This window comes from Musca domestica, unplaced genomic scaffold (assembly GCF_030504385.1).
Source record: "Musca domestica strain aabys unplaced genomic scaffold, Musca_domestica.polishedcontigs.V.1.1 20, whole genome shotgun sequence".
NCBI lineage: Eukaryota > Metazoa > Arthropoda > Insecta > Diptera > Muscidae > Musca > Musca domestica.
The window spans coordinates 7,039,657-7,053,009 of NW_026712250.1; the positions used below are offsets into that span (position 1 = coordinate 7,039,657).

Here is a 13,353-nt window from a genome sequence, read left to right on the forward strand (position 1 = left end):
GCCGAATCCTGCGTCGTATGCTTAACGTTAAAAAAATAAATAAAATATTTCTGTGGAAAAAACAAGTTTTTCAAAAAAATTAAATAAAAAATCCCAGGCTCCAGGTTGACCGATTTTATCTATAAAAAATTGCAGGATTCGGGGAAATTTTTTATGAAAAATTTCTAGATGGCAGATTTTTTCCATTAAAATTCCCCAAAATAAGTTAAGTCTATAGAAAAAGTTTTAAGACTCCAAGTCGAATATTTTTTTACTTAAAAAAATAATAAAAATAAATCCTGCCGTCTCCTGGCTGGTATGCTTAACGTTAAATAAAAAATAATTATTATACGCCCAAAAGCATCGAGAGCCATATCTCCACTTATTAGGAACTGTATTTAATTTATTCGACTACTGAGAAAAATATGTTTCCTAGAATCCACTTTCGCCCAATTAAAATAAATTAAATTAATTGCGATTGACATATCCCCACACAATTACTGTCGCCGTATCCTGTAGCAAAATAATGAAGCGGAACAGCAAAAAAAAAAAAAAAAAAGCGCAAAAAAATCTCCTCCTTGTAGAATTGTCAATATTTGGTATTTGTATAAATAAAATATGATGACAGACGTAAACATTTGGATACCTGCCAAAAAATATTTTTCTCCAGCCCCGCTCTCTCGATAGCGTCTTCTTGATAACAGCCTGTCAACTGTAAGGAAATGCCAAAAAGTTTGCTGTGTTTTCTTCGTCATTCATGACCCCGGCGGGAAATTGATGCTTGGATAGTTGATATACTTTTAATGAAATCAAATGAAAATTGTGTTTGCCGGGATATGAAGGGAAGGAATTTTTTTTGTGAAAAGTTGTTTTTTTTTTGTTAAAATGGAAGAGAAATTCAATTTATGAATATTTTATGGAGAAATAAACAGACAAAAATTCAAATTAAAAAAAAAAAAAAAATGGGAAAACCGTACCTTTGGTGCCCATTCAATAATATTTAAAAAAAGAGATTTTTATTTTTTCCCGAAATTGATATTTTTCCTTTGAAAAAATTCTCACGTGCCAGGGATGGAAGTTTTATCGATAGGAAAAAAATCCTACAACCCAGAGATGGAGTTTTTTTTGCAGGAAACAACATTTACCATCCCATATTGGAGAATATTTTTTGCAATAGAAAAAATCGAAATACTCTGAGATAGTGAATATAAACTGAAATACCAGGGATGGATGTTTTTTTTTGCATAGAAAACATTTTTACAGATTGGAGTTTTTTCTAATTTAAAAATTCTATCATTAGAAAAAAAATTCTCACATGCCAGAGATGGAAGTTTTATCTATAGAAAAATATTCTTACAATTCAGGGATGGAGGTTTTGTTTTGGTAAAGAATAATTTTGCCGTCCCAGATAGGAGTTTTTTCCAGTAGAAAAAATCTAACTGCCTGGAGACAGTGAAACAAATCTTACATACCAGGGATGGATATTTTCTGAAAAGAAAAGCTTTTCAGAGTCACAGATTGGATTTTTTTCTAATTTAGAAATTTCTAACAACACAAATATGGAGATTTTTCCTTTAGAAAAAAATTCTCATATGCCAGGGATGGATGTTTTGTCGATATAAAACATTTTTGCAGTTTTTTTTTGAGATGGAATAATTTTTAAAGTGGCATATTGAAGGTTTTTTAAATAGAAAAAGTTTTACTACTTGGAGATAGTAAAAAGATTCTCATATACCAGGGATGGAAGTTTTCTGAATAAAAAAACTTTTTCACAGTCACAGATTGGAGGTTTTTTCTAATTTAGAAATTTCTAACAGCCCCGAAATGGAGATTTTCTCTTCAAAAAATATACCGGGGATGGAAACCCAGGAATGGAGTTTTTTTTATTTGGTAGGAAACAATTTTTACAGACCCAGATTGAGGGGACAATAGAAAAATTTTAACTCCTAATCTCACATACCAGGGATGGAAGTTTTCTCGACATAAAACGTTTTCATAGCCACAGATTGGAATTTTTTTCTAATTTGAAAAATTCTAACCACCTGGGAATGGAGATTTTTTTCATAGAAAAAATGCTCATTTGATAGAAAAAAAATCTTACAACCCAGGGATGGATTTTTTTAAAGGAAATAATATTTATAGTTTCAGATTGGAAATGTTTTCCAACAGAAACATTTTAACAACGTGAAGATAGTGAAAAGAATCTCATATGCCAGGGATGGAAGTTTTCAGGACACAAACTATTTTCATAGCCACAAATTGTCTTTTTTCTAATTTAAACAATTCTAACAAACCTGAAATCGATATTTTTCCTTTGAAAAAAGAAATTACACATGCCAGGGATGGAAGTTTTATCGATGAAACAAATTCTTACAACCCAGGGATGTAGTTTTTTTTTTGGTAGGAAGCAATTCTTACAGTCCCAGATTGCAGGTTTTTTTCCATAGAAAAATGGGAAAAATTGTTACAGTTCGGGGATGGAATTTTATTTTCTAGAAAATATTGTAAGGTCTCTGGGACTGAGGTTTTTTTAATATCAAAAATTCTCACTAACTAGAGAAGAATTTTTCTCCTTTGAAAAATATCTATAATATTAACTACCTAGAGAGATTGAGAAGAATCTCATATACCAGGGATGGAAGTTTCAAGAAAAAATTCTTACAACCCAGGGATGGAGATTTTTTTTGGTAGGAAGCAATTCTTACATAGAAAAATTGGAAAAAAAAATGGATGGGAGGGATGGGATTTTTATTTTTCGTAGAAAATATTGTAAAGTCTCTGAGACTGAGGTTTTTTTGATATCACAAATTCTCACTAATCAGATCTGAGGCGGGTTTTTTAAGGAAAAAAATTAGATTTCCTGGACGGATTTTTTCGGAAATATTTTTTTTTTCTTAGAAAAATTGTCACCTACTAGGGATGGAATTTTTTTCTAAAGAAAAAATTTCAGAAGTCTGGGACTGAGGTTTTCTGATATCAAAAAAATTCCAAAGACCAGAGGAGGATTGTTCTCCTTTTAAAAAATATCTCAGAGACTGAGCCTGCTTTAATAGAAAAAAAAATCTCAGACTCCAGGGACAGAATTTTTGTCGGAGATATTTTCTAATTTTTTTTTTCACTAGAAAAAAATTTCAGATCTCTGGGACTGAGATTTTTCTGATATCAACAATTCTTACAAATCAGAGGAGGATTTTATTTCCTTTGAAAACTCCAAGGACGGAATTTTTTCTAATTTGCTTTTTTTTCTTAGAAAAAATTGTGAGGTACCAGAGATGGGATTTTTATCTAGAAAAAATTCTCAGACCTCAGGGTCTAAGGTTTTTCTGATATAAAAAATTCTCACAAACCAGAGGAGGATGGGTCTCCCTGCAAAAATATCGCATAGCTCGAGGCTGTTTTTTTAAGGAAAAATTCTCAGACTCCATGGACGGAATATTTGTCGGAGATTTTTCTTAGAAAAAAATTTTCACATACCAGGGATGGAATTTTTTCTCTAGAAAAAATTTTCATACTTCTAGGACTGAGGTTTTTCTGATATAAAAAATTCTCACAAAACAAAGGAGGATTTTTTCCTTTGAAAAAAAAAAACAAGAAATCTCAAACTTTTATAGAAAAAAAATCAGACTCCATGGACGGAATTTTTTCTTAGTTTTTTTTTTTCTTAGAAAAAAACTGTGACATGCCAGAGATGGGATTTTTTATCTAAAAAATTTTTGTCAGACCTCTGGTTTTAATTTTTTTCTAATATCAAAATTCTTACAAACCAAAGGAGGAGGTTTCGCCTTTGAAAAAATATCTCAGAGCCTGAGGCTGTTTTTTATAGGAAAAATTCTCAGACTGCATGGAAAGAATTTTTGTCGGAGATTTTTCTTAGAATGTCCCATACCAGGGATGGAATTTTTTTCCCTAGAAAAATTTCTCAGACCTGTGGGACTGAGTTTTTTCTAATATAAAAAAATCTCACAAAACAGAGAAGGATTTTTCTCCTTTGAAAAAAAAAAAAAAAAAAAAAAATCTCAACATTTATAGAAAAAAAATTCAGACTCCATGCACGGAATTTTTTCTTAGTTTTTTTTTTTCTTAGAAAAAACTGTGACATGCCAGAGATTGAGTTTTTTATCTAAACAAATTTTCTCAAACCTCTGGGTCTAAGGTTTTTCTGATATCAAAAATTCTCAGAAACCAAAGGAGGGTGTTTCGCCTTTGAAAAAATATCATAGAGACTGAGGTCTTAGGAAAAATTCTCAGACTTCATGGACGGAATATTTGTCGGGCATTTTTCTTAGAGAAAAAAAAAAAAAAACAAGAAATCTGAACATTTAAAGAAAAAGAATTCAGACTTCACGGACGGAATTTTTTCTAGGGTTTTTTTTTTCTTAGAAAAAACTGTGACAGGGCAGAGATGGGATTTTTCAAAAATTTTCTCAGACCTCTGGGTCTAAGGTTTTTCTGATATAAAAAATTCTTTTGAAAATAAAAATCTCAGACTCTGTTTTTTAAGGAAAAATTCTCAGACTCCATGGACGGAATATTTGTTGGAGACATATATTTTAAATGTTACACACCAGGGATGGGATTTTTTTCACTAGAAAAAATTCTCTTATTTCTGGGACTGAGTTTTTTCTGATGTATAAATTTTTCACAAACCAGAGGAGGACTTTTCCCCTTTGAAAAAAATCTAAAACTGAGGCTGTTTTATGGAAAAAAATTCTTTGACTCCATGAAAGGAATATTTGTCGGAGATTTTTTTAGAAAAAATTTTTACATACCAGGAATGGAATTTTTTATCCTAGAAAAATTGGCAGACTGATATAAAAAATTCTCACAAAACAGAAGAGGATTTTTCTCCTTAAAAAAAAGAAACAGAACATCTCAAACTTTTATAGAAAAAAATTCAGACTCCATGGACGGAATTTGTTTTAATTTTTTTTCTTAGAAAATAATGTAACAAGCCAGAAATGGGATTTTTTATCTAAAATTTTTTTCTCAGAACTCTGGGTCTTAGGTTTTTCTAATATCAAAATTCTTACAAAGCAGAAGAGGATTGTTCCCTTTTTAAAAAAATCTCATAGCCCGAGGCTGTTTTTTTAAGGAAAAATTCTCTGACTCCTTGGACGGAATATTTGTCGGAGATTTTTCTTAGAAAAAATTTTAACACACCAGGGATGGAATATTTTTCCCTAGAAAAAATTGAGGTTTTTCTGATATAAAGAATTCATACAAAGCAGCAGAGGATTTTTCTCCTTTGAAAAAAATCTCAAACTTTGAGGCTGTTTTTATAGAAAAAATTCTCAGACTCCATGGAGAGAATTTTTATTGGAGATTTTTTTTTAGAAAAAATGTCACATACCAGGGATGGGATTTTTTTGACTACGAAAAAATCCCATACCTCTGGGACTGATATCAAAAATTCTTACCAACCAGAGGAGGATTTTTTCCTTTAAAAAAATATCTGACTCTGAGTCTGTTTTTAAAGAAAAATTCTCAGACTCCATGGGCGGAATTTTTCCGTAGAAGAAATTCAAGAAATGAAAAAAGACCCCAAGCAGGTGGATCAGGGCACCCTCTAGAGACCTTTTTTCATTTCTAACATTTCATTTACTACTTAATTATACCCCTAAATTAATTAATTAAATATTTTTTCTCCAAACCACTGGAGCGTATGACTATTATTATTTCATTGTCTGTGACCGTCCGGCCCATCATGCGTATGATTGCTATTAATTTTAATTGTTATTTAGACTCTGGCGGCAAATATGTTTGTCTTCATAATTTTCTTGGCCCGCAATTAAAAGGATAAACTAGTTTAGAATTTCTTTTTACGAACTTCATTTCCGTTTCAAATAAACAAATCTCGATTATGATTTTCATAATTCCATATGGCCTTAATTATCCTTTGTCTTAAGGTTGGACAGTTTATTGTTGTATAAGGGGTGGATAAGAGGGGCGGATTTTTAAAAATATCCTCCTCAGCTTGATGTCGATGATTCCTTGGCAAATAGTCTGGCATCTGCTGTTCACATGGCCAAGTTGCGATGGAGCAAATTGTTTGTTTAGTAAATTATCCTTGAAATATGAAACTAACAAAAGGATAACAGGAATGGAGAGGGGGAGAGGGATAGACATTGTGGGTATGAGTCTGGCCATAAAGGCAGTAGATTTTGCCCGCCAGGACTCTAAGGTCCTTTGACAATATGAATATGAAAATGAATATTTGTGTCCTTAATTCAAATCATAATTATGGCAAATGACGGGCACTTGCCGGGTGCCATCTCCATGGGGATGAGAGCTCTGTGTCCCCAACATGCCTTTGGCCTGGAAATAGAATTTTCCCCCCGGAAACTTAAAACTATGATTTTATGATATTTTTGGCATACCGCCAGTTGTAGCATATTTTTAGGGGTTTCCCCTTCCCCATGACTCCATAAATTTTTATTTTATTTACATTTCCTCCCCCCCTACCCTGCTACATTGTAAATTTTCATTATGGAAAATTGCGTTTCACTTACCTGAACATGCCTGCGGTGGCAGTGGAAATATTAATGTTGTCGAACTTTTGCGACGAGCAACAGCACAACCTAATGACTGGGGTTTAAAGCTTCTCAGCTGTTGCATAAAATCGGAGCACTCCATGAGGGCAACGTCTGCAAAGTGCAGGTCGCAGAGAATATGGTTCTAGGCGGTGCGGGGGAAAAAAAGAGAAAATAAATGCAAATATAAGTTAAGGAAAATAAACAAATATTGATTTTAAGGTCCCCCTCGGGGCGTCTAAGTAATATTAATGCAGCAGGCAATGGGGCGTATGATTGGTGGCGTACATCATACGCATTTTGGAAAAAGTGGTAAAATGGGGAATTTGAATGGAAAATACAATTATTTTTAGGGGAAATAAATATTTTAAGGTCGGAGATTTTTCTGAAAAAAAAAACAAACTCAACCAGGGGTCTCGGAATTTTTTCTATACGAAAAAATCCAGGCTCGACCAGGGGTCTCGGAATTTTTTCTATACGAAAAAATCCAGGCTCGACCAGGGGTCTCGGAATTTTTTCTATACGAAAAAATCCAGGCTCGACCAGGGGTCTCGGAATTTTTTCTATACGAAAAAATCCAGGCTCGACCAGGGGTCTCGGAATTTTTTCTATACGAAAAAATCCAGGCTCGACCAGGGGTCTCGGGATTTTTTTCTAGGCGAAAAAAAACCAGACTCGACCAGACTCGATACCAAGGGTGGTCTCTTGCGAATTTTTTCTAGACGAAAAAATCCAGCTCGAGACCAAGGGTGGTCTCTTGCGCATTTTTTCTAGACGAAAAAATCCAGCTCGAGACCAAGGGTGGTCTCTTGCGCGTTTTTTCTAGACGAAAAAATCCAGCTCGAGACCAAGGGTGGTCTCTTGCGCATTTTTTCTAGACGAAAAAATCCAGCTCGAGACCAAGGGTGGTCTCTTGCGCATTTTTTCTAGACGAAAAAATCCAGCTCGAGACCAAGGGTGGTCTCTTGCGCATTTTTTCTAGACGAAAAAATCCAGCTCGAGACCAAGGGTGGTCTCTTGCGAATTTTTTCTAGACGAAAAAATCCAGCTCGAAACTAGGGTGGCCTCGAAATTTTTTCCTATTGAAACGAAGGGTGATCTCTCCGATTTTTTTCTATACAAAAAACCCAAGCTCGAGGGTTGTCTCTCGGATTTTTTTCTTGACGAAAAAACCCAGCTCTGCCGAGGGGTATCGGAATTGTTTCCTATAAAAACAAATCCAACCTCAACCAGGGGTCTCGGAATTTTTAATGGAAAAATCTCAACCTCAACCGGATGTCTCGGAAGTTTTTTAGATAAGAAAACAGGGCATCGACTAATTGTGGTCTCTCGGATTTTTTCTATACAAAAAACCATCTGACCTGAATTCTGAAAATTTTTATAAAAAACCAGGTCAAGGTTCTCGAAATTTTTTTTTGCAAAAAATTCTTTGGAAATATTCGGGCTGAATTCTGAAGATTTTTAAATGGGAAAAGATCCAGATCAAGGGTCTCAGAATTTTTGCTTTGTGAAAAAAATTCTAAAAATTTGATTACTATAACCATCTGACCTGAATTCTGAGAATTGTTATAAAAAACCAGATAAAGGGTCTCGAACTTTTTTTCTTTCCAAAAATTCTTTGGAAAAATTCGGGCCGAATTCTGAAGATTTTTAAATGGAAAAAGATCCAGATCAAGGGTCTCAGAATTTTTGTTTTGTGGAAAAAATTTGATGACTATAGCCTAAGAGGGCTTATGAGGCTACGGGCTCCCAAAATAAATAAATATATCCTGAATGGATTTTTTTCCTTTAATTTCCTTCTGACCTGATTTCCGGGGATTTTTTGATAGAAAAAACTGGGTCAAAGGTGCCAGCATTTTTTTTTTGTGGAAAAATATCTTAGGAAAAAATCGGAATTTTTTTCTATACAAATAAATCCTTCGACCTGAATTCTGAGGATTTTTTATAAAAAAACCGGGTCAAGGGTCCTGATTTTTTTGATGGAAAAAACCTTTGAAAAAAATTGGAAATTTTTTATAAATAAAAAACTCTCTGACCCGAATTTTGAGATTTTTTTTATAGAAAAAATCCAGGTCAAGGGTTTCGGATTTTTTTGTGGAAAAAATTATTTGGAAAAAATAAACAAAAAATATTTCAAAAGTCTAAGAGAGCGTATGAGTGTTATTGTGCTCCGTAGTGCCCATACGCCCCACTGGCTCTCAAAATTAATATTACTTATACGCATTATAGCCCTGAATGAATTCGGTTTCTTTAATTTCCCTTTGACCTGAATTTAAAGGATTTTTTGAAGAAAAAAACAGGTTACGGAATTTTTTTGTTGGAAAAAATTCTCTGGAAAAATTCGGAATTTTTTTCTATACACAAAAAATCTGCGATTTTTTTTATAAAAAAATCCAGGTGAAGGGTCTCGAACTTTTTTGTGGAAAAAATTCTTTGAAAAAAATTAAAAAAAATTGATTTCAAAACTCTAAGAGAGCGTATGAGTGTTATTGTGTTCCGTAATGGTCATACGCCGCACTGGCTCCCAGAATTAATATTAATTATACACAGTATTGCCCTAACTCGATTTTTTCTTTAACTACCCTCTGACCTGAATTCAGAGGATTTTTTATATAAAAAAAAACGGGTCAAGAGTCACGTATTTTTTTTTCTTTTGTAAAAAATATTCTTTGGAAAAATTCGAATTTTTTTTCTATACACAAAAAACTTCCCGACCGGAATTTCGAGGATTTTTCATAGAAAAAAATCAAGTCTAGGGACTCCGAAAAAATTCTAGGGAAATATTTCTAAAAATTTAATTTTAAAAGTTTAAAAGAGCGTATGAGTGTTATGGAGCTCTGTAATGCTCATACGCCCACTGGCTCCCAAAATTAATATGAATTATGCGGAGTATTGCCCTAACTGGATTTTATCTTTAATTACCCTCTGACCTTAATTCTGAGGATTTTTTTTGTAGAAAAAAACCGGGTCAAGGGTCTTAGATTTTATTTATTTTTTTTTCTTTTGTAAAAAATATTTTTTGGAAAAATTCGACATTTTTTCTATACACAAAAAATCCTCCGAACCGGAATTCTGAGGATTTTTTATAGAAAAAAAAAAAAAAAACAAGTCTAGGGTCTTGGAAAAAATTCTAAAAATTTAATTTCAAAAGTCTTAGAGTGCGTATGAGTGTTATGGAGCTCCGTAATGGTCATACGCCCCACTGGCTCCAAAATTATTATTAATTATGCGCAGTATTGTCCTAACTGGATTTTTTTCTTTAACTAACCTCTGACTTGAATTCTGAGGATTTTTTATAGAAAAAAAAACCCGGTCAAGGGTCTCGTATTTTTTTTCTTTTGTAAAAAATATTCTTTGGGAAAACTCGAAATTTTTTTCTGTACACAAAAAATCCTCCGACCGGAATTATGAGGATTTTTTGTAGAAAAAAAAAACAGGTTTTTTTTTTGTGAAAAAAAAATCTTTGGAAAAAGTTAAAAAAAAAATTGATTTCAAAGCTCTAAGAGAGCGTATGAGTGTTATGGAGCTCTGTAATGCTCACACGCCCCACTGGCTCCAAAATTAATATTAATTATGCGCAGTATTGCCCTAACTGGATTTTTTCTTTAATTACCCTCTGACCGGAATTTTGAGGATTTTTTGTAGGAAAAAACCGGGTCAAGGGTCTTCTTATTTTTCTCTTTTGTAAAAAATATTCTTTGGAAAAATTCGTAATTTTTTCTATACACAAAAAAAAACATCTTACCGGAATTCTGAGGCCTTTTATAGAAACAAAAAACCAAGTCAAGTGTCTCGGAAAAAAATTCTTTGCAAAGAAATTCTAAAATATCGATTTCAAAAGTCTGAGACGGCGTATGAGTGTTATAGAGCTCCGTAATGCTCATACGCCCCATTGGCTCTCAAAATTAATATAAATTATACGCCCCATGAAACTGATTTTATTTATTTTTTTAGTTTTTTTTTACTTACCTTGAATCGTCTGGCCCTTTTCTGATTGCGCCCAGTCAAATTCAGACCACAGGAATTGCAGCGTAAACATTCCTCATGATAATGATTGTTATCATAGAGTGGTGAAGGTTCTGTAAGAAAAGCAAAAATTCATTTGAAATTAGATTCCTGCCAGTGAAATTCTTTCCCTAATAATTAATTAATCAACCCAACATCTGTGCCATAACATAACTGTTTCATATTCCCCATTTCTGATGGTCCTCTTGGCCATATGACAGTTTGTAATAAGACGACAAGTTTATGATTATTACCACACACACGCACACACATGCATACAGATGTTTCGTGTCGCATGATGGCATCAATATAATTACTGTAATCTCCCATGACAATGTTCTTTTTTCCCACCCCGAAAAAAAGGAGAATTATTTTTGGGAACCCAGGCCAATAATGTCAGACATGTGTTTGAAGCCAATGATGAGCAAATCATGGACTTTGTCAAAAAAAAAAAAAAAAAAAAAAAAGAAAATGAAAATCATTCTCTCCAGCCTGGTGTTCGCTCACATGCAATAAATCCTCTTGTAAGCCACTTGAATACATTTTTGGATTTTGAATTTGTTTTCCTGGGTACTGGCATGAAAATATGGCTTGGCTCTGAATAGCAGATATTGGTCATGGCCAGAATAAACAAAAAATATTTGCTGCTCTTAGGTACCACAAATTAGATGACATGAAAAAGTGGATAAATGGTACTACCGACTACCAAATTTGGGAGGCAGAAAGCTGATACAGAAATGAGCAATTCCGTTGGTAGGAGATTTTTCTAATACTAATTGGTGGGAATTTTTGAAAAAAAAAATATTCGAAGGGGTTTTGAATTTTAAATAGAAAAGAAATGCCAAAGAAACTATCGTTCAATATCTACTCCATTTGTATAATTAACATATTACTCATACGCCCCATAGAAAAGAGGAAAATATTTCGAAGTCTGGAGTCCATATTTGAGCATTTAATTTTTATTTATTTATTTTTTGTTGGTGCGAATTTTTGGGAAAAATATTTGTAGAGGCTTCTAATTTTTTCAATAAAAAAATGCTAAAGAAACTTTGGCCCAATAGCTACTTCGGTCGTATAATTAATATTGTAGGAAATATTACTTATACGCCCCTGGACAAAAGGAAAGTTTTTAAAAACCCAGGAGTGTTAGATTTTTCTATTTAATTTTTATTCATTTATTTTGGTAGTCATTTTTGGGGAAAAAAAATTCTTGGAGGCCTTAAATTAAAAAAAAAAAATGTTAAGGAAACTATTGCCAAAGAACTACTACGGTCATATAATTAAATAGTAGAAAATAGGAAAATATTTCATATCTCAGGAGTCAGAGATTTTTCTATTTATTTTTATTTATTTCTAAATTGAATTAACATAAAAAAATGCTAAGGGAACTTTGGCCCAGTAGCTACTTCGGTCGTATACTTAATGTTGTAGGCAATGTTACTAATACGCTCCACTAGAGAAAAGGAATGTATTTCGAAGGTAGGATTTTTATATTTAATTTCTATTTTTATATTTTGGTGGTAATTTTTGGAAAAAAATATTTTTACAGACCTTGAATTTAAAATAAAAAAGTTAATGAAACTATTGCCCAGTAGCTAGTTCGGTCGTATACTCAATGTTGTAGGAAATATTACTAATACGCGCCCCTCCAGAAAAGGAAAAATATTTAAAATCCAAGAGTCTGAGATTTTTCCATTTATTTTTTATTGATTTATTTATTTTGGTGCGAAATTTTGTGAAAAAAAAATTTTGAGGCCATTTAAAATAAAAACCTGCTAAGAGAAAATATATTTTAAAAAAATCCAGGTTGTATTTGGATCTTGGAAAAAATTCAAAAATCTGCGTTTTATTTGGACCTCGAGAAAATATTTTTTAAAAATCCACTCTGAATTTGACCTCGAAGAGTATTAAAAAATTCTGGTTTATTTTTGGAGCTCGAAAAAATATTTTTTAAAAATCCAAGTTTTATTTGTACCTCGATAAAATATTTTCTAAAAAACCTAGGTTTTATTTGGACCTCGAAAAAATATTTTCTAAAAAACCTGAGTAAATTTGACCTCCAAAAAAAAAAAAAAAAAAAAAAAAAAAAAATAGAAAATCCGGGTTTTTTTTTGGACCTCTAAAAATATGTTTTAAAACTCCAGGTTTTTTATTTGGGCCTTGAAAAAAATTTGTAAAATAATCCATGTTTTATTTCGACCTCGAGAAAATATTTTAAAAAAATCCAGGTTGTATTTGGAGCTAAGAAAATATTTTTTTAAAAATCCAGGTTGTATTTGGACTCCGAAAAAATATTTGTAATAACTATAACCTGGGTTTGGACTTCAAAAAAATTTTTTTTTTAAATCCAGACTATTTTGGGCCACAAAAAATATGTTTTAAAAAATCCAGGTTGCGTTTGGACATCGAAAAAATATTTTTTTTAAATCCAGATCCTAAAAAAATATGTTTTAAAAAAACCCAGGCTGTATTTTGACCCAGGTTTTATGTGGACCTCGAAAAAATATTTGTAAAAAAAATCCAGGCTTTGTTTTGACATCAAAAAAAAAAAAAAAAAAAAAAAAAAAAAAAAAAATTAAAAAATTATGTTTATATTAGCAAAAAAAAAAAAAACATCTAAAACCAATTTCAGAAGAATCTTGGGCTTGTGAAAAATATTTGTGAAAAATACAGGTTTTTTTGGACCACGCAAAAATATTTTTTAAAAATCCTGAGTAAATTTGACCTCCAAAAAAACAAAAATTAGTTTTAGAAAATCTGGGTTGTTTCATGGACCTCGAAAAAATATTTTTTTGAAATCCAGACTGAATTGCGACCTCGAAAAATATTTTAAAAATAT

The 13,353-nt window shown here is 32.2% G+C and overlaps 1 protein-coding gene across 1 annotated transcript in view; it reads right to left on the reverse strand.

The window, feature by feature from the left end:
• The window catches only part of LOC101895818 (uncharacterized), a 191,547-nt gene that overhangs the window by 99,769 nt on the left and 78,425 nt on the right, over positions 1 to 13,353 (reverse strand). The window contains exons 7-8 of the mRNA XM_059122510.1: positions 10,479 to 10,588; positions 6,489 to 6,654 (exon numbers count right to left, since the gene is read on the reverse strand). Of these exons, the coding sequence (XP_058978493.1) occupies positions 6,489 to 6,654; positions 10,479 to 10,588 (276 nt within the window). The remainder of the gene's footprint in view (positions 1 to 6,488; positions 6,655 to 10,478; positions 10,589 to 13,353) is intronic.